General features: G+C 34.7%; 1 protein-coding gene across 3 annotated transcripts in view; it reads right to left on the reverse strand.

Annotated features, from left to right (window-relative positions):
• Nucleotides 1-4,126: 4,126 nt before the first annotated feature.
• BRWD3 (bromodomain and WD repeat domain containing 3) overlaps nucleotides 4,127-27,652 on the reverse strand; it is a 132,218-nt gene continuing 108,692 nt past the window's right edge. For 2 of the 3 annotated variants that reach the window (XM_024240891.2, XM_054544774.1), the window contains 14 exons: nucleotides 25,585-25,696; nucleotides 24,735-24,796; nucleotides 24,470-24,625; nucleotides 23,700-23,820; nucleotides 22,612-22,737; nucleotides 22,413-22,491; nucleotides 20,718-20,774; nucleotides 19,527-19,667; nucleotides 18,107-18,181; nucleotides 16,645-16,797; nucleotides 15,095-15,258; nucleotides 14,616-14,713; nucleotides 13,956-14,114; nucleotides 4,127-9,972 (listed from right to left, as the gene is read on the reverse strand). In XM_024240891.2, the coding sequence (XP_024096659.1) occupies nucleotides 9,218-9,972; nucleotides 13,956-14,114; nucleotides 14,616-14,713; nucleotides 15,095-15,258; nucleotides 16,645-16,797; nucleotides 18,107-18,181; nucleotides 19,527-19,667; nucleotides 20,718-20,774; nucleotides 22,413-22,491; nucleotides 22,612-22,737; nucleotides 23,700-23,820; nucleotides 24,470-24,625; nucleotides 24,735-24,796; nucleotides 25,585-25,696 (2,258 nt within the window). In that variant the 3' untranslated portion in view covers nucleotides 4,127-9,217. The remainder of the gene's footprint in view (nucleotides 9,973-13,955; nucleotides 14,115-14,615; nucleotides 14,714-15,094; nucleotides 15,259-16,644; nucleotides 16,798-18,106; nucleotides 18,182-19,526; nucleotides 19,668-20,717; nucleotides 20,775-22,412; nucleotides 22,492-22,611; nucleotides 22,738-23,699; nucleotides 23,821-24,469; nucleotides 24,626-24,734; nucleotides 24,797-25,584; nucleotides 25,697-27,652) is intronic. The other variant, XM_054544773.1, reaches the window with a different exon arrangement.

Below are 27,652 nucleotides of genomic sequence, written 5' to 3' on the forward strand. Positions count from 1 at the left end.
TTAGGAGAGGAGAAAAGATGGCATTGTGAAATATGAATGACACTAACATAAATGCTATGAACCAAAGGCAACTTGAGCAGGCCTAATGTCTTCTCAAGGACCACTGCAAAACCCCATTTCTTGAGAATAAAGAGAGCAAATGCACGAGTCTGTAAGCTACTTGAAACGTTTCCCCCTAAAAACCCCTAATAACCACATATACTGTGACAGAATAGTTATAAAAAAATTTAAATCAGCAGTGGTTCAAGTTCACTTTACTGTATTTATAGGGCCACTCAACCTCTGCCGACCAACACTCCTGTCCCAAAATATTAATTAGAAAAAAAAAAACCCACAAATAATTAAAATGTTTCCAAAGGACTGGTATATGTATTGGTGTAAAGAAAGAGTGACACTGGACTGTCGCGGTGGCTCATGCCTGTAATTTCACACTTTGGGAGGCCGAGGAGGGCAGATCACCTGAGGTCAGGAGTTTGAGACCAGCCTGGCCAATGTGGTGAAACCCCATCTCTACTAAAAATACAAAAATTAGCTGGGTGTGGTGGCACACACTTGTAATCCCAGCTACTTGGGAGGCTGAAGGCAGAAGAATCGCTTGAACACAGGAGGCGGAGGTTGCAGTGAGCCGAGATCACGTCATTGCACTCCAGCCTGGGTGACAAGAGCGAAACTCCGTCTCAAAAAGAGAAGAGAAGAGGAGTGACACATTAAATAACGAGTAAAACTGAGAGACAGTTCAAAGGATGTAAAGTAAGAACACCCCAAAACAAAAGCCCTAAATTAAACTTAGGGATTAAGTCAGGAACCCTGTTGCATTCTCTCAGAACTGTACCTGAAACCCGTTTGAACTCAAAGTTCAAGGTTTTGCACTGGCAAGGAAGCATAGAGTAGGGAAGACTGAAAAACAGATCATTCTTCAAAGTCACACATTGCAAAGCACATTTGTGTACATTAGCACAATTAATCTTCAAAATAAGATAGGAGTAAATTCTCTACACTTTTCTTGGGCATTTACCTTTTTGTAAGAGTGTGTAAGATATACAATTCAATCATTTGAGCTTCAATCATTTTTCTACTTCCAAACCTGGTAGTTTTAAAAATTCCAAAGCACTAAGATGTTTGAAGATCCATATCTCAAGGTCCTCTTTATTAAAGATCTGAGCCAGAAGCAAAAAGAAATGTTATTTTCAAGATACACAGGCATGACTTAGAAGTCTCCATTTCATAGAGATTGGGAAGAAAGAACAAAACATCTTATTAGTAAGATATAAAAGTTAAGACTAGAAACCTGGAAGCAGATATGCTGGACGAATCAAGGCTTTTCTAGTTACTAGCCATGTAGGCTTAGGCAAATTACTTGATTTCACCAAAACTCATCTTTCTTATCTGAAAAATGAAATTAACTGATGTCATTCTGATTATTGAGATTATGGACTTTGTGAACTGTAAAGCTCTTTATAAAATTATAGTGCTTGGCACATAGAAGACACTCAGTAAATGCTGAATGAATGAATAAAAAAGTGAACAAATCTAGATAGCAACAGTCTAGTCTTTTTTTTTTTTTAAGCCATTTCTTATCACTAATATGAAGAGAACAGGCTACAACTGCCCACTGGTGAACATCTTTTTTGAAGGAGATACCAACACATGTTTAGAGAAAGAATGTGGCTCATTATCTCAGATAATTCTCTGAGAATTTCTGCTTGAATACTTATAAGCAAAGTTATAAAAGGTATTTTTAGTGTTAAAAAATTGTCGTTGTATTCAGCAGTCTTAAATTTTTGAGAAAACTGGAAAGCAAAAATGTATGTACCACAACCTTCAACTACTGTTTTGTTTTAGTAACTTCTTTTTCTTATGAAAAAGACTAACCACATTTAGAATAAAAGTGAACACAAATCTACAAAAGTAAAAGGATTACTTGGTAATTTCATGACTATGAGATATCATGGGCATATTTTTTGCTCTATAGGGTCAGACTAGACAAAAACACTTGTTTTATAAACAATATTGAATCTAATTTATAAATTAAAATTTAATATACGGAAATAATTCAGAACTACCAGCACTTCATTATTAATATTTTAGATGAATAATACTCAAGGGTAACAAAACAGTACTTTTCAAATGATCTATTACACAATTTGTTATGCAAATTTCATTTAAACATATTGTAAGCTTTTTTTAAAAGCCAAGGGAGGAGGGAACATGTTAGCAGTTTCCTTGACTTAAATTACTTAACCGACTATACAAAATTGCCAATACAAATTAACATGTTGTTATACAAATTCTAACTAGACTTGCAACATGACAAAAATCAACCACAAAAATCCTTAAAAATGAATAAGCTCCATCAATTAATATTAGTCACCTAAATTAAAGAATTTAAAATGTTTTTATTTCTTCATATATTTACTTACAAAACTTATAAAATTGAAGAGAACTGCAAAGATGCTGACCAGGCAAGGCGGCAATTCAAAATTTAATTCAAAATTAATACTAGAATCAGAAAGACTTTTAAGTCTCCAACATCAAATTAAATATTAATTTGTTAATTAATAACTGTTAAAATTAGATATCTAGAATAATTAAAATTATGAGATTTTATAATTATAATTAGATGTTTATAATCTGTAAATAAGAACTTCATTAAGGCAATTGTCACAGATGGCAAAGAAAAATCTATTAAAGTTACATAGAAAGGAAAGGAAAATGTTTCCCTAGAACTTTGGGGAAAAAATCGATACCACAAAAAGTTTACTTCATTTAATATTATTGTTTGGTCTACCTGTGTCTTGTAGCATTAAAAAGCCCTTAAGTATCTATATAAATGACCTGAGAAAGCAACTGTAAGCGTATAGGCTTAACTATCCCACCAAAAATCCCATTCAAAAGATCAACTCACAGGCTCAATATATTGGTTTTATTTTGCACATTTTTGTAAAGTAGCTTTAAATTGTCAAGAACATATAATTGAGAGAGGATAGAGAGCACCTTTTTCTTGACCTTCTCAACTTGGAAAAAAATGGATCCCCAGGCTGGAGTGCAGTGGCATGATCACAGCTCACTGCAGCCTTGACCTCCTCCCAGGCTCAAGTGATCCTCCCACCTGTCTTCCAAGTACCTGGGACTTACAGGCATACACAACCATGCCCAGCTAATTAAAAAAAAAAATTGTTTTGTGGATACGGTGTCTCACTATGCTGCCCAGGCTGGTCTTGAACTCCTGGGCTCAAATAATCCTCCCACCATGGCCTCCCAAAATGCTGAGATTATAAACGTGAGTCACTGTGCCTAGCCTTAACCAAACATTTTTAATGTAAGATTTTTATATCCTTAAAGAGGGCTATCTCTAACCAATTAAGCAACTAAATAAAAATACCAAACAACTTATCTCCACTTCAATCTCTGAATATTGTAAAAAATCAGGCTACTTTTTTCCTAAATGCATTTTTTTTATTCTAAATACACAAAATACACAGTATATATATCAAAGATACAGTCCAGTCTTTGGCCAGCTTATTTATCTTCAACCTAGTGGAATGTTTGCCACTGGGAGACAAATTCTGGGTAACTATATAGGTTATGAATGTTCCTGTTAGAACATTCAGATCATCTCACCTCACTTCTCTCTCTCCTACACTTACACTGAATTAAAGCACCATTTACAGTGTAGGTAAATCTGACTATATATTTTAAAATGTCAGGGATATATAACTCAGCTGTTAAAAGTTATGTCATAAATATATTAGAGATCTATTCATTTTGAAAAGCTCTGCAAAACAAAATGTTGACAAATGCTTTGCAGGCTGTTATTGAATGCACCAAGCAGCCCACATTTAAAGTGTAAACATCATATTTATTATCCTAAAAGTGACCCAAAGAATATTTGCAATGTCTAAGATGAAAACAAAAAACAAAACCTTTTCTTTGATAGGAAGAAGCATCCTAGTTTCTCAGATTAAAAAATAATAGTGATAAAATAGTCTATGACAAAGAAACAAGAAAGACCTAAGAGTTACATGTTACAATCTCTAAAGCTGAATAAGTAACTCCATATTTCTTTCTTCTGGTTAATTATTTTTCTCTGGTACATAAATTAAGGCATAAAGCAGCAAGAGTGCAATTGATTCCAAACAACTTGGAATTTTATTGTAAACATCCCATAAAGAATGGCAACAAATTAGTCCAGTTTTTTTGTCTTTGAAGATAATTGCTTATAATGACTGATAACTGCCAAACAAAACATCTTTTATAAATCAAGCCAGTTTAGATTACCTTTTTTACTGAATTTTAGTTTAACGGACATTTTGCCCATATACAATATCATATCAACTATGAACTGATTTTCCATCTTAAAATGTATGGATACCAAGAACAAAAAAAAAGGTACAGTTATGTTAATACTGTGTAAGAGATTACAAAAGACAAGAATGATAAGTTACAGGACAAAGAAATAAATTACTGATTGCCATCACCACAGTATTGTTTAAGAATTAACATTTGTAGTACTGCCTAATGTGTATCTATCTGGTGACATACGCAAAAACACATTTCCCAACTGGATTTCTAAATATTTTTGCATATCATTTTAAAATTCAATTACCAATGGTGGTTTCATTATGCATCAATAGTTTTATTTTTTAAGAAAATACTTATCATGCTTTTATATGTCAAAGTCTCACATTCTAGATTTAACTTAGAAGAAATGGACACACATGTAAACAAACAAACACAACTTAATTCTAAACTGCAGGGCCTTTCTACTATACTTCTCCCATCAATGAATCAAAAACTGCCAATCTTAAGTGTGGTAAATTAGGTGCGGTTTTCATGGCAGAAAGAAAAGTGAGGATAAAAGTAAGCAGGATTGAAAAGATGAAAAAAAGAAATAATCAAGAATAAGGGTATACAGGCCGGGCACGGTGGCTCACGCCTGTAATCCCAGCACTTTGGGAGGCTGAGGTGAGGAAGGAAGGAAGGAGGGAAGGAAGAGAGGGAGGGAGGAATGAAGGAAGGAAGGAAGAAGGAAGGAAGGAAGGAGAAAAGAAAAGAGAAAAGAAAGAAACCTGAGTGCTACCCATATTCCACAAAATGTAGCACCGTGAAAAAAACTTAATTTTATATTGCAATTTAATTGAAACTTGGAAAAGAAGCTTTGCTAAAAGATGAGAAACAAAAAAGCATGAAAATACTTTCACACTAATTTTTGAAATAAGCCATAAAAGTGACTTTAGAATATTCTATTTCTGATAAACCTTTCATAAAGCCTCACGTTCCACAAAAATATTGGGGATGGGGTTAGCATTTAAAACAATGGACTTTACATGTCAAAAGTTCCATCCCTTCCCCTAGAACTATTCATCTCAGAACTCAAAATGTTACTGTAATTGTTTAAAAGGCTGGACAGCAAAGTATACTGAAAATTATATATGATGCAAGTCTCCCTTTTATGGATGTGAAAATTCCAACTTGAAGATAAGTACCAGTTGGTAAATGTACATAAAATGATTTCCAACATACATCAGCTAGTAAAAGGTGTTTAATTCCCCATTACCACAAACATACAAATTTTTGAAAAATGCTCAAAAAAGTTTTATCAAGAAGTCAGAAGTGGCATTTATATCTTTCTCTTTCAATCACTCTATTATTGTCTGATGACAATCTATGGGATTAAAACAAAAACAACAAAAAGATAAATAACAGAAAGGTACTTAAAAGTATTAGAAGGCTGAGTTAAATATCTGAGCACACAGTTGTGCAGAATGAGATTTATAATTTTACTCAGTTACTTTGTTACTTTGCATCTGGGTGAAACAAAGTATTATAGAGAAGAATTCCAACACAAGCCTGATTTCTGGGGAGGGAAAAAAAAGAAGAAAAAAAATTAAAAAGGGAAATAAAAAGAATAGAGGGACACAGGTATATGACAAAACCTGGATTGGTTATCTAGAAGGTATAATGAAATGGATGATCAAGCAGTAAATATACAGGCTAAGAGCTGTAGAGAGGCAAAAAGTTGGCAGACTGTCCTCCATACAAAATGTTCTCTTTTTTTGAATGTCTGAGATAAGGTGTGTCAAGTTGGGGAAAAAACTTTACACACATACAAGTGCACAAACACACATATACAAAAATTTAGTAATTAGGCTAGTAGGCTAGTGAATGTTTTAGAGAGCATCCTATTGCTGAAAGAGAAACACACAGTAAGCCATAGAAGAAACACACAATTCAGATTTTATAAATATATACACACACTAAGATCTTAAAGCTGGGAATTTAAACATTATTAGCATTTATGAGAAATATTACAGCTCACTGACTATTCATATCTAGCATAGGATTAGGTTTATACATGTATATGCTCTCATGGGCCTAAATATAACAGTGGTTTTTCTTAGCAATTTAAGATTTAGGCTTTTCTTCAAAATTCTTTGTTCATTTTGTACTTGCTTTGCTATGGCTGGACCCAGATTTTACATAGGATTAAAGGGCCTCAAAGAAATTAAAATGATAAAGTAATCAATGTGATACTAATTACAACACATTCACAGGAGGTGGTATTACAAGAAAGCAAAGTGTAAATTGGGGGGAAAAAAAAGTCCAGATATAAAAGTAAAAATACTATCTTCCAAACTTTTATTTTCACACTTATTAAAATAATTTGCATGCAAACAGAAAATTATCTGTTTGTTTAATAAATGATAACTATGTTTATCTAACATACCCTGATGACTAACTTTAAATCTTAATAACTGAAATAAACATTACAGCAAAATGCTGTTCACTAATATTTTCACAGTATTTCACTACATATAAAATATGCTTTAAAATGTCTTCAGCCTTATTATTCTAATTATCTAATTCTAGAAAATCTTGACATTTGGGAAATAAATGTGGCATTTTTATTTTTCAAAATAAATTATAAATAAAGCTCCAGATAGCCAAAATCACACAAATGTCAATTCTTCTACATTTCAAGAGGTCAGCTCTTCATAGAAGAATGTCAACAAAAAATTTCACACTAAAACGATACATGTGATCTATATTTGGGTATATCCAGGAATTTAAGTAACTATGTTACTTAGATCAGGATAAGCCAAAGTATTATTGATTTCAGGAATACAGGCACAATTTAGTCTAAATGCCCAAGAGATAAATAACCGAAACAGCACATTTTAACAAAAATCAAATGTAGTTTCAAATAGGAACGTTTTGAATCTCTACTATGGTTTAAAGTGGCAGCTGAGTTACAACCAGAAGTAGTTTTGGTTTAGTGAAAAACAGACTACAACAAAAAAATAGCTTGGTCTGCTGTCTAGTAACAGAAGTTAGTGCCATTAACAATTCACAACAATACTTTCTCTTAAAGCCTGAACATCATTTCTACTGCAAGTGAAAACTGCTTAAAGATGTTAGTCCAAGAATAACCCTACTGCCGACCCTACCAAAAAAGCAAAGTTTTATGTGTGTACGCCTTCCTCTGCGCTTAAGGGTTTTCAGATGCATGAAATGATTGAAAGCATGAGACAAACACATTAGCTTAAGAAATATCCTGGGATAGCTAGGTATACACTAAGAAGTCTGTTTTATCCCATGAGTCTGATCTAAGTGCAACAAATTTGCTGTTACAGAAACAGAAATTGCTATTATCCCTCTTACCTCAGAAATGTAAGTATCTAATAAATGAACAAATCTGTAATATTAAATCTGGGGAGTAAAACTGACCTTAGAATTCAAGCTCACTTACGGAACCATGTGCACTCTACTGCTGTAAACAAGATAATAAGGGTTTTTAAAGATGTTTTTTATCTATAAAATAATGATTCACAACATGAGTGTGCAGTGCAATAAGGTTCTTTCCTGAAAGACTAGAACGGAAGAACCCTTTGGAATGATATGAGCAGAATCTATAAGTTGATTCATAATACTAGCTAGCCAAAACATTCCAAATCAAACCAGGTGCTTTGTTAAATTTTAAGATTCAAATGAAAATCAGAAACTCACAGCTGTTAAATGGTAAGTGGAGCAGAAATATATAAGCAGTAGCCCAAGTCTACTTACACAAATGTGTTCTAAGAAAGCCTAAGGTGGTAGAGCATACTATACTTATGAAACTTTGTTAATTACAATTATTAATTTGAGAACCAATACAATTATTAACAACCTCTCAGCTTATAACTTATGGGTACTCATTCCTACTACGCTTGTTCTATTTCTCCTTAGTCAGTAAGGAATAACAGCATCTATTTTCCTTAATGTTTCCAGTAGTTGTAGTTAAGAGGTAGCTGAGCTACTGTTCAAAGAAGTTGTTCTTTGTGGATGAGGATTTTTCAAATGTTTAAGTTATTTAAGCTACACAAATTCTATTAATGCAATAAAATGTGATAGGAAAAAAAATGATGCGGGAAACTTTTGCATTTGGCACCTTGTCTAGATTGATACCTCAAGTATTCTTTTTTAATAAAGTTAATGCACACATCAGAACACACCACGAAGATCTGCTACATATTTACAAGGCACCAACCCTTTCTCACCTTTAACGTGAATTATGCAAATCAATGAAAAGCATATCAAGATCCCCCCACCCCCAAAAAAACTGTAGTATAAATATATACTTCAGTTCAGTACAAGTCATGAAAGTTTGGCCTGGGAAGAGTAAAATAATCCAGATCGCTCTTACAATATAGAAACTGTAAACATTTAATAGCTGCCTTTAGGATTGGTGTATTGTGCAAAAGTTATTATTACTGGGTATAGGAATCAAAATGGCAAAAACAAACTATATAAAACTCTGTAAGAAGGTGCTATACTTCTGTGATACAAAAGCAAAAGAGGGCTATTCTATTGAGATAAAAATGTCATGCTACTCTTAAGAAGCTGAATGCTCCTTTAATGTAGTAAATCTGTAGTGTCTGTGTTGTGTTTCGTGTGTGTGTGTGTGTGTGTGTGTGTGTGTGTGTGTGTGTGTGTGTGTGTGTGTGTGTGTGTGTGGGCAGAATTTCTTTTAATTTAAGGCCTAATGAGTAAGGCTTATTTGAACAAATGAAGTGTGGAGATCAAAAGTCTTGAAACAAATGTATACTGGCATAAATGGAAAAGCACCAATGTGAAAGGAAGCAGAAGTCCCCACACAACTTGCTTTGTAGATTTCCTGGTAAATTCCCTGCAGTAGAAGGCCATTGAATTTTTTAAGTTATTCTAAATTTATTAACTGTTAATAATTCCATCCCATGAGATGGCTAACCCTGGCTTTTTCTGTCATTTTACGCACTCTGCCTGATCTGGATGTACCAAGATTCAGAGGATCCTCAGTGGACACAAAATTGTCATTATCAGAATCATCATTATATAAAACAGTCCTCCTGCCTTGGTTTCTTGTTTTAATTCGAGGCAGTCTACTGAAACGTCCTGAAAACATGGTATCAAATTCATCATCTGCCATACGTGCTCGTTTGGCTCTGGTAGCTCCTCTAGAAGCACCTCTTCCTCCTCTCCCTCTTCCCCTCCCCCTAGTGCCACCTCCACCTCTTCCTCGACTCCCTCGTCCCCTGCCTCCTCTTCCTCTGCCTCCTCTACTCCATCTACCCCATCTTCCCCATCTGCCTCTTCCTCCTGTGCCTCTGGTCTTCCAATTTCTTTTTCCATTGCCATGTTGCTTTCTGAGTTTTCTTTTAGGTCTGGTTTGTATGAATTTGCTATAATCATGGTCTCCATCTACGTAATCTTGATCTGTTCTGGAAGTTGATTCAGAGTCAGAGTCAGAACCACAGGTACTTTCAGAACTTAAACTGGATCCTAACTCTCCACTCTCTGAGGTGGATAAATGAGATTTCTCTTTTGTTTCTTTTTTCTCTTTATCTTCTCCTCCCATGTTTTCATCTTCTTCTGATGCACTAAGTAGTTTTCTCTTGATTCCTGTCCGGGGCTCTCTGCCATCACCATTTGTAATGGGTCCATCAAGGGAGTGATCTAAATTAAAATGAATGATTTTTAATAGTTAAGCTTTGACATTGACAAAATGGTTATTTAGGTTCAAAAACAGTCTACAGTTCCCAAAAATATGTGGAATACAATCATGGAGGGTGTCAGAGTAAGAACTTAAATTTCTTCAAAATAGAAGATATTAAAGTATTTATTTTTGTCTGCTTTTTTGGGAGGGGGAGGAGAATATGGGGGTGGAATGATGGCAATGAGGTTTAGGCAGAAGTTTTAAGGGCCTACTTCAGGAAGAATTACCTGAGAACACTAATTAGTATAGTTTCATTCATTCGGTCAATAAATTTTTATTCATTATCTACTATTAGCAAGGCATTGCTAGAAGCTTTGAATATGGCAATGAAAGGGACAGTCCTCGCTCTTGGAATTTATATTTTAGTGGGAATACCTTGAAAGATAATAAAGTGAATAAACTAATAATAAAATTTCACACAGACATGTTATAAAGAGGATTAAAAAAAGAGTGTATATGTGTAGAAGGGAGTGTATTTTAGATAGGGAAGACTTCTCTACACAGGTAGTATTAGAAGAAATAACTGAATGAAGTCAGATGTAGGGAAAGAACATTCCAGAGGAGGGAACAGAAAGCAAGCCAGTATAACCAGAGTGGAATAGAAAAACAGTGAGTAGTAGGAGATGAGTGCCAGTGGAGAGTTAAGCTGGAGAAAGAATCTGATTTACACTTTTAAAATAGTACGGTTGCTGTATATAAAAAAGATCACAGGGGAGGCAACACTGAAAGTGGAAGGAGAGACCAGTTGGGCATTCACTGCAGTATTCTAGGTAAGACATGATAAAGGATATGTCAATAGATGTGATTATAAGTGATTATATTTGGAATATTTCCTTCTAGAGAAACCTTTCATTTCAAAGGTTGAACTGATAGGACTTGCTGACAGACTATATGTCAAGTGTCAAGCACAGAATGAAGACTGACTCCTAGGTTTTATGGCCAAAGCAACTGGGTGAATGGTAGAGATATTTTGCCAAAGTAGAGAACACTGAAGGAGCAACAGGTTTGAGCAGGGCTCAAGATTCCATTTTAGATGTTGACAGAGATCCAAGAAAAGACTTTTTTTTTAATAAAAAGAAATAAAGAGCAGGTAGATATACCAGTCTGGAGCTCATGGGAGAGGGTGGAGCTGGAGAATAATTGCGGAAATTTTTAGTAAAGAGATAATATTTAGGGTAATGAGAACTAGGAGAGCTCACTGAGTGAGTAAGTAAAGAGAGACAAGGTGGCTGAAGACAGAGACCTGAGATGTTCAAACATTTAAAGATAAAGAAGAACCAACAAAGAAAATGGAGGACCAGCCAGTGGGGTAGGAAGGAAATGAGAACTGACTGGAAGAATTGAAAAGAAGTAAGACTAGGGCTGTAGATAATTACGAGATTAATCTAATAAGTCTGGGTGTTATGGACTGAATTGTGTCCCTTCAAAATTAATATGTGGAAGCCTTAACCCCCGAAGTGACTGCAGTTGGAGATTAGGGCATTTAGGGAGGTAATTAAGGTTAAATGAGGTTATATGGGTGGGACTATAACTCAACAGGACTGATGCTCTTACAGGAAGAGGAAGAGATACTAGAGGTATTTCCCTCTGTCTCTCTGTAGAGGCAAGGCCACGTGAGGACAAAGCAAGAAGGTGGACATATAGAAGCCAGGGAAAAAGCCCTTATCAGGTACCCACCCATATGGCACTTTGACATTGGACTGAGCCTCCAGCTCTGTGAGAAGATGAATGTCTGCTGTTTAAGCCACCCAGTCTGTGGTATCTTGTTATGGAAACCCAAGCTGACTAATACTTTAGGCTGGAGACTAAGGTGATAGCAGTAGAAACTATATAGAAGATTTAAGTGGTATTAAAGAGTTGTGGAATTCACAAAACTTGGCAACTGACTAGGTATGAGCGATAAATGAAGAGTCGAAAAACACTGTGAGATTTTAAGCTGGGTGGCAAGAAAGATGGTTATGCCATTAACTAAAATAGTGAGCACCGAAAAAGAACCAAGTTTGAGATGCAAACATAAGCAACCGAAGATTTTTATTTTTTTATTTTTTAAGGAAGCACTTGGAAATTATTCTAATAGAATAAAGAGATATTTAAGCTCTGAATATGCATTTGGAGAGTCATCACATCAAGATGACAGATGCAGTCATTAGATTCCTTTATTTGTGGAAGACAAAAACAAACAAAAAACAGTGGTAAACTGTAAATACAGAGCAGTAGAGTCAAAGAAGAAACAGAAATAAGAGATATAAGCTAATCAATAGAGTATAGAAGCTTACAAGTAGAGTTCATAGAGAAGGTAGTCAACGACATGCAATGATACAGAGATTGAGAAGTTAAAAACTAAAAAAAGACACTAGTTGGCTACTGAAGAGTACTAATGAGTGTGAGAACAGCTATTGAAGGGTGGTCGGGACAGACACCGTACTATAAAGGACAAACGACTCTGTGGATGGGAAAAACAAAATAGATGAAGGAAGCATGAGTTAATCTTGGCAGTGGAAGGAAGGGTAAAATGAAAAAAGGCAATGGCATAAGTATACAAGATCAGAGGAGACACTAAAGATATAAATTGGGAAAAACAAAGGCACTAATTATTTTCAAGTAATCAAATATGTTTCAATATTTCTTACATAGCCACTATAAAATATCTTCAGAAAAGCCTATTTTTAAGTTATTTGATGGTTAAATAACAAAGGATAAGCTACTTAATCCTGCATTAAAATGTATATAAAATAAAATCTATATTCCAATAAAATTATTTGTAAAAGCGTATTAACCATTCTTCACAAACTTCAAATAGCTGAACATGTTAGAACTTTCTCTGAATACATTCAAGGTCCCTAATATAGGACTAAGTCTAAGAAGAAAGTTTGAGTAACAATAAACTTCAAATATTTATGATAATTGATGTCCCTTGTATGGTCCAAGATAGATGCACATAATGAATTAGGTCAGTGTTTCTTTTTAAGCAGTGAACATTTTTCTCCTAATAAAAAGTAAAATAGCATCTCCTTATATGAAATAACAAACAGGACTGTCTGGTTAAATGCAGAAGGTTCTTCTGAGAATGCCTGAAGTACTTTTGTGGATGCCCCAGAAATGGGCAGGGCACAGTCTGAAAACCACTTACTTTGTGATATAGCAGGCCCCTAAGGAAGAGGACATCTGACTTATATAACTGGAAAACCTTAAGGAAGGTGGTAGAAGCGATTATTGACTGAAAGAAGGCCCATTTCTCAGCCCAGACTCATATTTTTACTGTAGTGGGCCACAAAAATATGAGACCTATTTAAAGATGACTTTGGAAACTCTCCTTTCTTATTAATATGAAAAATATGAAAAATCCTAAATGTGTCTTCATGTGCTTGGGGAAAGAACTCTTCATTTAGCTTTTTTTTCTCCCAATTCCTTTTATTTTATTTATTTATTTTTGAGACAGAGTCTCACTCTGTCACACAGGCTGGAGTGCAATGGCACAATCACAGCTCACTGTAGTCTCCTACTCCTGGCTCAAGCGCTCCTCCCACCTCAGCTTCCTGAGTAGGTGCGAGTTGTGTGCCACCACATGTGGCTCCTTTTTTTTTTTTTTTTTTTTTTGTAGAGATTAGGTCTTGCTTTGTTGTCCAGGCTGATCTCCATCTCCTGGCCTCAAGTGATCCTCCCACCTCAGCTTCCTAAAGTGCTGGAATTACAGGTGTGAGCCACCATGCCTGGCCCCATTTTACATTTTAAGACTAAAATACATTTGAAAATAGCTATTGGAAATCTGCTAATGGCCTGTTCTCAGTTATGAATATGAAATGCTGACTCATACGTGACAAAATTCTCATTAACTATAAGGATATACTAGTTTTTAGTATGTCAACATGTCAGCTTTTAAATGATTTATCTGCTATCATAAAGAAATAAATAATAAATGTCTTGTCCTATATTTATTTCCTACCTTGTTTAACTGGCAAAACTCTATTCCGAAATGATTTGGCTTTCCCTGGGTCATGGCTATTTCCACTTCGGCTATATCCACCGAAGGTCGATGAAGAAAATGGCCCATCTGGCTCATCATCAAGTAGATATAGTGAAAGCCCTTCAGCAGCATCTGAAACTTGCATTTTAAAAGATTTTAATACTAACATAATTATCATGTTTTCAGGAAAGTTAAACAGGCTACTTTTTGAAACCATATCTCTGTTATTTTATTCTAACACCAAAATTATAAGTTTCTCTAAGAAAACAATATGAATATTTTGAGAACAAAGGGTTGAATGTCAGAAAAACTTGTCCAATTGCACATCATAAATTTTCAAATATTATGTTGGTAAATATATTGTAGGTAAGTGCTCTGAGACATTATAGACATTAATCATTTAATCATAAAATTTTAAAACTAAGAGACTTTTCATGTAGTCTAATAAAGAAAATGAATCATATGGCCTAATGTCATACTCGGGGACACAAAACTAGCAAGTAGAACTGGGAATAAAACACAACCTTTAAAAATCTAAATCCATTGTTCTTTGCACTATAAACCATGCTGCCTCTTCTATATCCTTAATATCAGAATTAAACCGAGATACAGAACACCAAAAACAAAAGACATATTTACCAGGAGATGAGAAAGGAGAGCTAGTCCTGGCATAAGATACTGAGGTATTCTGGTCATTTTTAGGCTGCAACTTCATTTGTTTCTGCTTCCCTTTTGGGCTAGAAGTAAAAATATGTAACAACGAGCATTTTTTTTTCTGTTAGCAACATATTATGATAGACAGTATGATACAAAGAGGTATCAAGAGGTATCAAGGTCAGGTATTAGCTGACCAAAAAGGAAATGCCCTAAAATTCATGAAATAGATAATTTGACAGTGAAACTTCAATCATTAAAATTTAAAAAAAGTTTCTGGGATAGTAAAACCCACATAAATAGTGCTTTTGATTACTAACTCTACATAGGCATAAGAGTTTAGGAAACAAACAAACAAAAAAGACCTCTTGGGATCTCCTCAAACTATTCATAAACTTTCACAAATTAGGTAATACATACAAAATGCTTTGAGAACAAAAATTGCTGCATCAATGTAATGATACCTAGGTGCTCCACTACTAGATAATGAACTGCTGCTGCTTCTTAGACGTTTTCTGTACCGTGGCCTTCTCCTCTTCTGACTCTGGATTGCTGACTTATATTCAGAGATGATATTTTTGATATGACTTTCAAATAAGGCAGATAATCGCAGCATCATGCTATAGATCTGAGAAAGCAGAAATTATATAGTCTTAACTAGTTTTATATTTTAAAAAAAGGTATAAACATGCCTAGACCAATATTAAGCATCATCATTACAGATAAAATATTTGTTCACTTGAAAAACTCTTCTCAAATAACTAAAGTAAGATACCATTTTCACCTAAAAATAAATGTTTTTCAAATATAGTATTCAATGTTCTAAAGGGTAGGGAAAAAAAGACTCTGATACAATGCAAAAGAGAATGTAAATTGAAACAGCATTCTAAAGGACAATATGCAGTCTGTACAAAAAAACCTTAAAGATACACACACCCTTTGGCTAGTAATTTTACTTCTGGGAATTTGTCCTAAGGAAATATCACAGAATTATATACATAAAAATATATTCAATAATGTTAAAGATATTACCCATAGCATTATTCATGTAAAATGAATAACTGGAAACAACCTATATCCCTAGCCAAAGAACACTGGTTAGTATAACATAAAACAACCACACAACAGAATACCATTAAAAACCTTGTTTTCAGAGTCATGATGATACAGGAAAACATTCATAATACTTAAATAACAAAAAATGCTTCAAAATATGAAATCTACTATTTTAAAGAATTTATAAGCATACGTAGATATATGTGTTAATATAGAAAATCCTGGACGTAAACAGTAACTGTAAGTAAAAATAGGTGATAGGTTTCACAGGTGATTTTTGTTTTCTTCTTTATACTTCTCTATGTTTCCCAAACTTTCTATAGAAAATGTTACTCTAGGAATCAGGATGGGGGGGCGGGGGGAAGCAAGTGCAAACAAATTATGTTTGCATAAATTAGTGGAAATGCATTTTCCATAAAGTGGAAGTAGGCAAGTATATGTTTACTGTGCAATTGATTAAAAGCTAATCAGATACCAGTGATTTCAAAAGAAAAACTTAATTACTATTTTTCTATTCTCAATATATTTCAAGTTCTGACAAAATATAGGGAAAATATTAAATGTGAGTATAAATAAGCAGTTACAACTTGCAAGATGGTTCATTATTTGTTAGAATAAATGGAACATACATGTTCAGAGCTAATAAAAATATTTCACATAAATCAACACTGTCAATCACCTTTCTATTTATTAAGTCACTTATTAGACATATTAAAATGTACTTAAATTACTACTTCTCCTCTCCTTGTTTTTTCTCTGGTACCTATAAATATTTATTACTAAAGAGTAAAGAGACAAGTAAGAGAAAGGAAAAGGTGGTTAATTTCAGAAAGACTGCTAAATGTATCTTTATGCATGCCTAACAAGCAATCCATGTTTCAAAAAAGATACTGAGGATCAATTTTCAGTAACTGGTTAAAGAAAACTGCCTGATAATTAACCCAACTAATAATCATACCCTTGACTTTTTATTAGAGGTATAAGCTTTGGAGTTGTTGAATATTTGGCGAACATCCTTATAAAATTCCAGAGGACTACCATAGTTTCCTGCTTCCAAAGTTTCTTTCACAGTGCTGAAGTCCACAGGAGTATCTATAACATCTTGATAATCCTACAAAGAAGAATGTGTTATTAAATACTCAAACTGCATAGCAATATTAAGGAATACAATGGGACTAAAATTGGTATCACCTACTACGATCCACCATGAAATAAACACATTGCTTTTCAATGTGCCAACTACCTCCCCACAACCCCAAAACATCTTTTGGTGGCTCATAAAAACAGCAGAAGTCTGTGGGAAAGCCTTAGCCCTCACACCACAGTAATAACCGTAAATAACTCTGAAGGTAAAGAATAGAAAATCCATAGCCGTTGGCTTCATCTCTACAGCGTCCATGTCTTGCTTAAAGGCTGATACAACCTCCAAAACCCCAGCACACTGTTTAATGATAAAAGATGGGATTATTCACATATCATTAAATTGTTCCACTCTACAAATTAGGCACATTATTTCCACGATTCCTTGCTATGAGAACATTCTACTTAAGTGTCATTAGTTAAGGGGTCAAGGTCAAATTGGTCATGTTTGTGCCTTTCTCCTTCTTGATTTTAAATCAAGGTGATACCTTTGGCTTCATCGAAGGTCTTCCATCTTATAGGTCCATAATTCATTTGATTTTGATTAGGGAAGAGGAAAGATTTCATTTTAACCTAAATCCAGTAAAGATTTTCCAAGGGTTATCAGATGGAGTTACATCTGAAATTTAATTCCTATATATGCTACAAGCCTCAAAAACAAGTTTCAGAGTGAAAACCATACTCAGTATTAGATCCCTTATTGTATTTAGAATCATCAAGAAGTAAAATCTCCACATTTCCCTCCTAGGAAAAAGCCAAAAAGCCAGAAGGGGCAGATAAATGGTATTATAAAAAGAGAGAAAATATTTTTCAAAGTATGAGAAGAAATGACAAACATTCTAAACATATCTTGTTTTCTTAAATCATAAAAAAACAGAAGTGTATTCTAACACAGTATGGCTTATGTTAGAACTTGTGTAGTATGATGACCAAAATTTAAAAGACTCAGCCTGCTCGCTGAATGAAGTCCCAGTGGGAATAATCAGCTGCAATACAGACACAATTATATTGTGTAATTGATGTTTTCTATTCTGCTGCAGTAGCTTCAGATCTACATAAAAAAGTAAACATTTACAAGGAGGATACAAAGAACAATCTTGAGAACACATGTTGATTCAGAAAGAGGAACAAAAAAATAAATGAACAAAAAATCAAACAAAGGTAAAAAGGGAGCAGAGTTAGAAGGCAGTCTTTACAAACTATAAAAGATTCATGTACAGTATGGAGAGTTTAGAAAGTAAAAACAATCAGTATGTCTTTTAAGAGACTACCAGGCCTACCTCAGAAAGAGATGAATCTTGTTGTCTTTCTGGAACAACAGACTCTGAGGATTCTCCCTCTTGCTCCTGATGACCCTATTAGGGTAAAGAACATATACTGGTTTCCAGACAACTATAACAAAATATCAAGACGGGTAATACAATTATGACTTAAGTCTCAAAGATCCATACACTGTAATCATATTTTTATCGGCTGTACTTTAAGGTGAAGGAATTGTACATTCATCATTCTCCTTTGCTATGAAAAACACAAGACTAATTTATTTTACCCAAACTCCCTACAAGCAAACAAGTTCTGTTGAACACAATCTCGTTCCTTACTTGAATGACATTTTTTCCCAACTGAGATCTACAGTATACAGAGAAGACCAATGTGTAGTAAGCTCATAGGATGGTCCGATGTATTTCTAAAATAGTGCTGTACCTCTTATCTGAGAAAGTTAAAATAGATTTGCTATCTATACTACTTCAATGAATAGATACACCCCCAGAAAAGAAATCCTACAATCAAAGTTCTCATCCTTTTACCTTTATTGAAAAGAAAAGTCCCTACAAAGGACATGAACTCATCATTTTTTATGGCTGCATAGTATTCCATGGTGTATATGTGCCACATTTTCTTAATCCAGTCTATCATTGTTGGACATTTGGGTTGGGACATGGATGAAGCTGGAAACCATCATTCTCAGCAAACTATCGCAAGGACAAAAAACCAAACACCGCATGTTCCCACAAAAAACCAAACACCGCATGTTCTCACTCATAGGTGGGAATTAAACAATGAGAACACTTGAACACAGGAAGGGGAACATCACACACCGGTGCCTGTTGCGGGTTGGGGGAGAGGGGAGGGATAGCATTAGGAGATATACCTAATGTAAATGATGAGTTAATGGGTGCAGCACACCAACACACCAACATGGCATATGTATACATATGTAACAAACCTGCACATTGTGCACATGTACCCTATAACTTAAAGTATAATAAAAAATATATATATGAAATAAAAAAAAGAAAAGTAAAGAAAAGTCATACTGGTATACTGGTTACTCTAAGTGGCCATATTGATAACACATTCAGCATAAATTACATAGGATTGACATGTCACCAAACATCTACAGTGTACAGAGGTGTATTCAAGGTTAGTAAAATGTATTAAATAAACATCTGAAATAAAAGTCGGAAAGAACAGCAAATGAATTCTGATTCAAATTCTTGTTTTACAACTGTATAATTTACACACTGAAGACACAATGGCATTTTTTAAAAAATCACACTAATCACACTACTACTTTCACAATCAAAAGACTGGAAAAAAAGAAAGGAGAGGTGAGAAAATTGCTCTTATCTAGATTTTAGCATGGACATTTATGGGAAATTATCATACTGACAATTATTTAAACAACTGTATGCTTACTGGGTAAGAAAGAAGATCGGCTGGCTGTCGAAATGGCTCTGAGTCTTCACGTTCATAAATGAGGCTCAATAGTTCCTTGCATTGTTTTTTCCAAGCATCAGGATTACACTTTAAAGACTGTCTTCTGCCTCGGCATTTGACCTACAGATTTTAATAGAGTTATATCTAAAAGATCTTTCCTTAACTCAATTGATTTTCTCATGAGTCCCTAATGTTAATATACCTATCTGTATATATATAGGGCAGCTGCTATTTTAGTTTCTTAGTTTAAATTAGACAGTATTTTCCCTGGCAAAAATAATTAATGAGCAAAAAAACCTAGACATTATATTCATGGAAATGGCAAGAATTCTAGTACTCAAATCTGAACTTCAAATAATGTAGAGAGGAACAAATGCTTCTTTCCTCTACAAGATCAAGTTATAGAGCCTTAATATTTGCTAGTAGTTAAGTATACTTGACAATGGCATCATATTTTTCTCAAAAGAACACTTGAATGATTTTTTTTTCCCAGAAATCCTTTGTGATCATGATAAACTCTGTTCTGTACCATTTGATTTTGTTACAATCTCTTTCAGTATTTCAAAATATATTGTCCCTTATATAAAATAACTACATGTCTAATTATTATAGAGCAGAAGTCTGCACAAAAGAGTTAACATAGCAGGCCAGGGCTTGCTTGCAAGGTTGGCCCTTGGCTGGCATTTGGGAACTTGGCATTTGAATGGCTTCCTAAATTATTAAGACAGTTTACTGCACCTAGACAGTATAAACAATGTGATTTGTGCTGAATACCTGATTTCCTTCTGGGAATCTGGAATCTTAGTACGTGCTAGTCAGAGGGTACCTACATAACCAGCCCCTAGTAAAATCTTTGGGGACTGAGTCTGTAATCACACACATGCTGGAAAAAGAGTGTAATATGTGACCCCTCACAGGGGAAAGATAATAATAGCATAAGGAAGGAAGCCTGTACATAAATTTCTCCAGACTCTGCCTGTGTCTTTTCCCCCATGACTCAACTGGGTACCCTTACTGCATCACTCTAATAAATCTTATCAATGAGCATACCTAATATACTTAGTTGCAAGAATCCTTCTAGCAATTCTCCAAATATGGGGTTGGTCCTAGGGATCACTGACACAGGAAACCTGAAAACATATCTCCTCAGCAGTTCACTTATTTACTCACCCTTCTTCCAGATGAAGTACCAGGACCGTCTGAATCTAAATCAACCATTTCTGTATCCTAAATTAAAAAGGAAGAGTGGGAAAAGACGTTAAGTTACATTCAAAGTCATATAATTAGATGGACATTTACAAATAAATGGGAAATAAAATCACAGTTAACTTTCCCCACTGGAGCAGCAAGTAGAACAAAAGATAGAGGGAGACTCATGCCAAACTTTCCCAATATGCAGTGTACAAGCTGGAAAATATACTGGAAGAAGAATTAAACAAGGTTTCTCTTTAAATAAGAATCAGAAAGCAGGGGAACAGTGTAGTGGTTGGTATTTGCTAAAATTGTATCTAAGTGTTAGTATTTTTTAAAAACCTTATTCTATATGGCATACTTATTTAATATACAATTATTAATTATTCATGATTACTCCATTGATATTTCAAGAAATACGTCTCATATAATATGCATTTATATTTTCCTATAGGAAAGAGATCTATTTCAGTTAAGTATCTCTCTAAGGGATAATTTTTTAATATGAAGAGTCAAGACCCAAGCACCACTAGTGCTGATGAAACACTGGGTAATATGTAGTAGAAAATAAAAAGTAGCTCATGAGATATTGGTACTCCTTTCTAATAAAATAAAGCTGTTGAGTTACATTTTTACTTAAGTTTTCTATTTTAACCCAAATAGTGCTACTCTGAGATGAAATTCCTGCTACATCAAATTTCGAGCTAAAATATATTTATGTGAAAGGTCAGAGAAAATATAAGGAATATATAAGAAAATATAAAAAATATTAGTGATACATTTTTCTTAGGTTTTAAGAAACTATAATAATATCTAATTGGTATATCATGTTTTCCTTATTATGTAAGTAACATTAAACTGCAATAATATATTTCATAGTCAGACACATTTTCATGAAAAAAAATTAAAAAAACAGCATTGGAGATTTACCATTCTGGATATTAACAGTATAAATAATATAAACATGCAAAATATCTCATGCCACTGCAACACAGTCTAGCATATGTGAATCACTCATCCCTGGGATGAATTGTTTTCCAGTAAAGATTTGTGAATTATCACTTTCCAATATTGTTCCAACCTCTATTTTGGTTTTTGTTTCTATCATAACCTCCAGTCAAATACGGCTTTGTGTAAATTAGAAACATAGATGAGTGGGGAAATCAGGAATACGAGGGTCTGCTGAGTACTACTTCCATTTCATTCAGCAGAGACTGGTTTATCTCTATAAATTTTCAGAAAGGAAATCGAGTAGCAATTTCATGAAACTACCAAAAATTTAGACTTTCAAACCTGAAACTTTAAAATACTTTAATATTTTCTATACAGCATATAGAAAATAAAATCCTTACTGAAATTTCCATCAACTAAGCATTCTTTTAAAATATTGAGCACTTGTCTTGTTTCTAAATGTTGGAAAATAAAGTGTTGATTTCTCGTCACTTACACCCACTGTGTCAAATATGATGACTGGCCACCTGTCTCTGAATAAACCCTGTAGCTCTATTTTATTTTTGGTATATGCCATCTAAGTACACTTTAAGACGCCGGTATTCAGCCAGATTTCAAAAATCTGTTTTGCTGTTCATGGCCAATTACAACATTTACACATAATACTGTACTTCAAATAAGAGAAAAGTTACTCATTCCTACTAATCATGCTGTGATTCTTACCTCCTCTGCATCAGTGCTGTTTCGTTCTTCTGCTTTAATTTTATTATAAGTATCCAGTATATCAGTACAGCTCTGATCCCTAAGAAACAAGTCATTTCAATAGCTTCAGTAATTTTTACAATTTTTCAATTAATTTTTTTAAAATTAATTTTTTAAAAACCTTAAGTTAGACTCTCTGGAAGCTAAAACTGCTTCTTACCCAATAAATCGAAGTAAGACATCAGTTACAATTTTAGCTGCTTTAACTATAGGACTGTCTGGCTCATTGAAAGTCCTGGCATTATGCTCAATATAGCGTACCTCCCACATTAATGCTGATATTCTCCTGTGAAAGAAAAAATACTCTGTTAGCCTTGGCTGATATATTTAAAGTATATTTTAGGAATATACAATATGGAACAAATATGTACTTAAACATAGTGTGTCAAAGGTGTTCCAATATGCATATAACTCAATATATTTGACTGATGAGCACTAAAAAGAGATGATATAGTTACAGTATTTAAAGCACAAGCAGGGATTCTGAACCACTGGAATGTATATACAAAACTTCAAATAGAACTGACCTAGGACATTATGGGTAAAGAGTCATTTGACAAGGTCAAAAGAATGTTTAGTTTAGTTTTCAGGGAAAGAGCCAAGAAGAGCAAGAAAAAAAAACAGATTACAAAAATGACAGATTTTTATCTAATTACTTTTATGATATAAATATTAAATCAAAATAATATATTATAAAAATACAACCAGTTCTCAATTGCAAAGGCAGATTAACCAGTCATGGAATACTGTTGTCAGTAGGAGACTTGGATGACAGAGGGACCAAGATATGCCCTCTACAGCCTTCCCATAATCATCTCCCATCCCAACCAAAACAAAGAAAAAAATTACTTGGCTCCTTTCCTGTATATATTTCAGGGCTGGTAACTAAATCTAATTAACTCTGACCAAATTCTCCAACAGAGGATTTAAACATGCTCCAAATGTGTAGCACCTTAATAATGATGAATCCACAAACCGCTTAAATTGCCTTTAATAAACTAAAGTTAAATGTAGTTTTTGTTTTACACACCATTTGTACTACCCATATTTTCCTCTCAGCCTTTCTTCTCTATCCCCAAGAGTGAGAATCTACTAAATAAAGGGAAATTAATGTTCTAAATTTTTAAAGGAAATTTTGGTGTGGGTCTTTTGGATGATCATGTTATACTATGGAAATGCAGATCTCAAAAAGGAAAGCAAAAGCCATAAAGCTATAAATTTTATAATAAGTGATTAAAAAAAACAAACCTGTAAAAGCGATTTTCAAGTCTCCGCCTGATGGTATTGAGGTCAGTTGGATAAGCAACTACAGTACAATACAAGGGGTAGGCACTGAGATCCACTGGAACAGCAAAAGGGCTGGCAAAATCTACAAAATTATGAAAATCAAATAAGGTAGCTATAAAGGACATTAACATCTCATGGTAACAAACATTTATTCATATATAAACAAGAAGGGAGGGTGATATACTACATTTCTAAAACCACGAGGATTCCATTATACAAACAGAACATTATTCTTTATATTTGGACATCACATCTATGAATCATGCATGATACACTGGTTCAAATCAGGTAAAACAAAATTAGAGGAGCACTGGGTTTAACTTCGGATTTCTGTCTTTCCTAGATAAATGCCAAACTTCTCAAGTGACATGTTTTAGAAAATTTAACTATTCATGTGGGTAAAATACATTACTCATCCACTGTCCTTACCAAGAAACCCATCCAAAGTAAGGCTCAGGAATAGCTAGAGAATCAAAGTGATTCAAAAAGGAAAAAGACACTTATGTAGTTACCTTCACTATTATCCCCCAGATTGCTAAACAAAAAATTAACAGTTATTACTTTGGCCAAGCATATAAAACTGCTAATATTAAAACTAGAATCACTGTGCTTCTTGAGTTAAAACTGAAGTGTACAGTGAGAAACTGCATATCCTTCTGTAGAACTTAAAACTTCTGCTGATTTTCCTAGCTCTCCTGCATGCTCCTAAATTTTTTTCACATTCATCATACCCAGGGAAAGAAGGTGGTTGATGCCCTGAATAACCCGTTCACATTCTTCATCTCTGGAATGAGCCCCCCACTCTCCTTCCTGGGGTTTGTATAGCAAAGCAGTCAATTCTTCCTGGGAGACAGGAACACCAGCACCAACTTCATCTGGAAAGGCAGCTAGGTATAAGATAAAAAAAAAAAAATTAGAAAAAATTATTTTCCAATATCATGTGATTACCATTTTACTTTTAAAAGAATTATAATTCATTTTTAAAAGCATATTTACTTCCTTCTGGAATTGGCTCCATATCCCATGGGCTCATCTTTTCTCTCTCATTATTGTCCCAGCTATTAAAAAATAATAAGATGCAAATCAAATTAATCATATAGTACTTCCTTTCATATACTACCACAATTTTACATGACTTCTTGGGGTGAAATTTGAAAAAGGGCAATACAGTTGTCTTGAAAGTACAACTCTGGTCACATACAGATAACAATAAACTTCTAATAGAGAAAACATGGTCCATTGCTATGAAACTTAGAGGGCAGAAAGCCTACTTTTTGTCAATATGGAGACTAAAAGTCAGTCCTCAGAGAGTAAACATTTCTTCTATCATTCTTGAGAGGATTCATTCATTAGCAATCTTACAACTCTGGATTTTCAAGAAGAATTAAAGTAAATGTCGCAAACAAATAGTACTTCCAAACATGATGCAACCACCTTTGCCTAGAATTCATATGACTAAACAAAAGACTAAGTACTAATATTCATTGCTATATTCTAGCAATAACAATTACTTTAAGTAGTAAATTAGTTTCCATATTTCCCATTAAAAAATAGTTGCAATTCTTATCTAAAGTAGAAATAGTTAATAGAAAATGCAGACAACAAAAGAGGTAGCAATGAAGTGTTTAGTTATTCCTTTGTTTTAGTCAAAGAAAACAAAGAACTTTGCTTTGACTAAAACAAGAGAAGAACTGAGCATTTTACCATCAAATTTCTTCTTTACAGGTACAGGTACTGTGAGACTAGATAAGTCAGATAAAAGGGCATTACTCCTGGTGGAGGTTATTAAAAGTCCACATACTACTACAATGTCATATTAGGCATAAAATATCATAAACATACTTACTGAACACTGTAACACTGGAAAGAACTATCAGGATACTCTGGTTGAAAAGGCTGCTGACTCTCCACAGTCCCAAACCACCAGGCGTCATCTATTATACTGCGGAATCTATCACCTATAATGTTTTAAAATTCTTAAAAGGATGCTCTCGAGAATATTAGCTCTGTTCCCACTCTAAATTACTACTTTTTGTTGACAACAGAAGTAACATTGTATCTAGCATTATCAGAAGCTTCCATCTAGGTTTTCGAGATAAGTGATTATTTTACATTTTAACCTCTTCATGTATTTTGATTTCCAAGTGGTAGAAATCTTTCTGAAATAAATTACATATGACCACATCTTTAAAAAATACTACCAAGCATAATTTAACTTTTTTCAATTACTTAGCATCAGCACTAGGCACACTTCTTATTGTATTACATATGTACATAAATGCAGTTGATTCTTCTATCTTGCTTTTAGCTTTCTTTAAAAATCTCTTCATACTAGTTTTTATATTACAGATCTTCAAGGCAGGCTGTAAATCAAGGAAGATGTAGGAAAGTTTGGAACTTCCTAGAGACTTGTTTAATGGTTTTGACCAAAATGCTAATAGTCATATGAACAATGAAGTCTAGGCTGAGGTGGTCTCAGATAGAGATCAGGAACTTATTGGGAACTAGAGTAAAGGTCACTCATGCTATGCTATGCTATAGTAAAGACACTGGCAGCATTTTGCCCATGCCCTAAGATCTGTGGAACCTTGAACTTGAGAGAGATGATTTAGGGTATCTGGCAGAAGACATTTTTAAGCAACAAAGGATTCAAGGTGTGACTTGGCTGCTGTTAAAAGCATTCAGTTTTATGTATTCAGAAAGATGTGGTCTGGAATTGGAACTTATCTTTAAAAGTGAAGCAGAGCATTAAAGTTCAGAAATTTTGCAGCCTGATAACTGATACAATAAAAAAGAAAAACCCATTTTCTGAGGAGAAATTCAAGCCAGCTGCAGAAATTTGCATAAGTAACTAGGAGCCAAATGTTAATCACCAAGAAAATGGGGAAAATGTCTTCCAGGGCATGTCAGAGCTCTTCAAAGCAGCCCCTCCCATCACAAGCCCCAGGGCCTAGAAGTTAAAAACGGTTTTTTGGGGCTGCCCCCCTGCTCTGTGCACACTTGGAACTTGGTGTTGTTTGCCAGCTGCTTCAGCTCCAGCCATGACTAAAAGGGGCCAAGGTACTGCTCAGGCTATTCTTTCAAAGCGTGTAAGCCCCAAACCTTGATGGCTTCCACGTGGTGTTGGGCCTACAGATGCATAGAAATCAAGAATTGAGGTTTGGGAACCTCCACCTAGATTTCAGAGGATGTATGGAAACGCCTGGATATCCAGGCAAAAGTCTGCTGCCAGGGCAGAGCCCTCATGGAGAATCTCTGCTAGGGCAGTGCAGAAGGGAAATTTGGGGTTGAAGCCCCCATACAGAGCCCCCACTGGGGCACTGCCTAGTAGAGTTGTGAGAAGAGAGTCACCGTCCTCCAGACCCCAGAATGGCAGATCCACCGACAACATGCACCGTGTGCCTGGAAAAGCTGCAGACACTCAACGCCAGCCTGTGAAAGCAGCTGGGAAAGGGGATATACCCGGCAAAGCCACAGGGATGGAGCTGCCCAAGAGCATGGGAACCCACCTCTTGCATCAGCGTGACCTGGATATGAGACATGGAGTCAAAGGAGATCATTTGGGAGCTTTAAAATTTGACTGCCCCACTGGATTTTAGACTTGCATGGAGCCTTCAGTCCCTTTGTTTTGGCCAATTTCTCCCATTTGGAATGTGAGTATTTATCCAATACCTGTACCCCCACTGTATCTATCAAGTAACGAATTTGCTTTTGATTTTACAGGTTCATAGGCAGAAGTGACTTGCCTTGTCTCAGATGATACTTTGGACATGGACTTTTGAGTTAATGCTGGAATGAGTTAAGACTTTGGGGGACTGTTGATTGGTTTTGAAATGAGAACATGAGATTTGGGAGGGGCCAGGGGCTGAATGATATGGCTAGGCTCTGTGTCCCCACCATAATCTCATCTTGAA

This window comes from Pongo abelii, chromosome X, assembly GCF_028885655.2.
Source record: "Pongo abelii isolate AG06213 chromosome X, NHGRI_mPonAbe1-v2.0_pri, whole genome shotgun sequence".
Lineage (NCBI taxonomy): Eukaryota > Metazoa > Chordata > Mammalia > Primates > Hominidae > Pongo > Pongo abelii.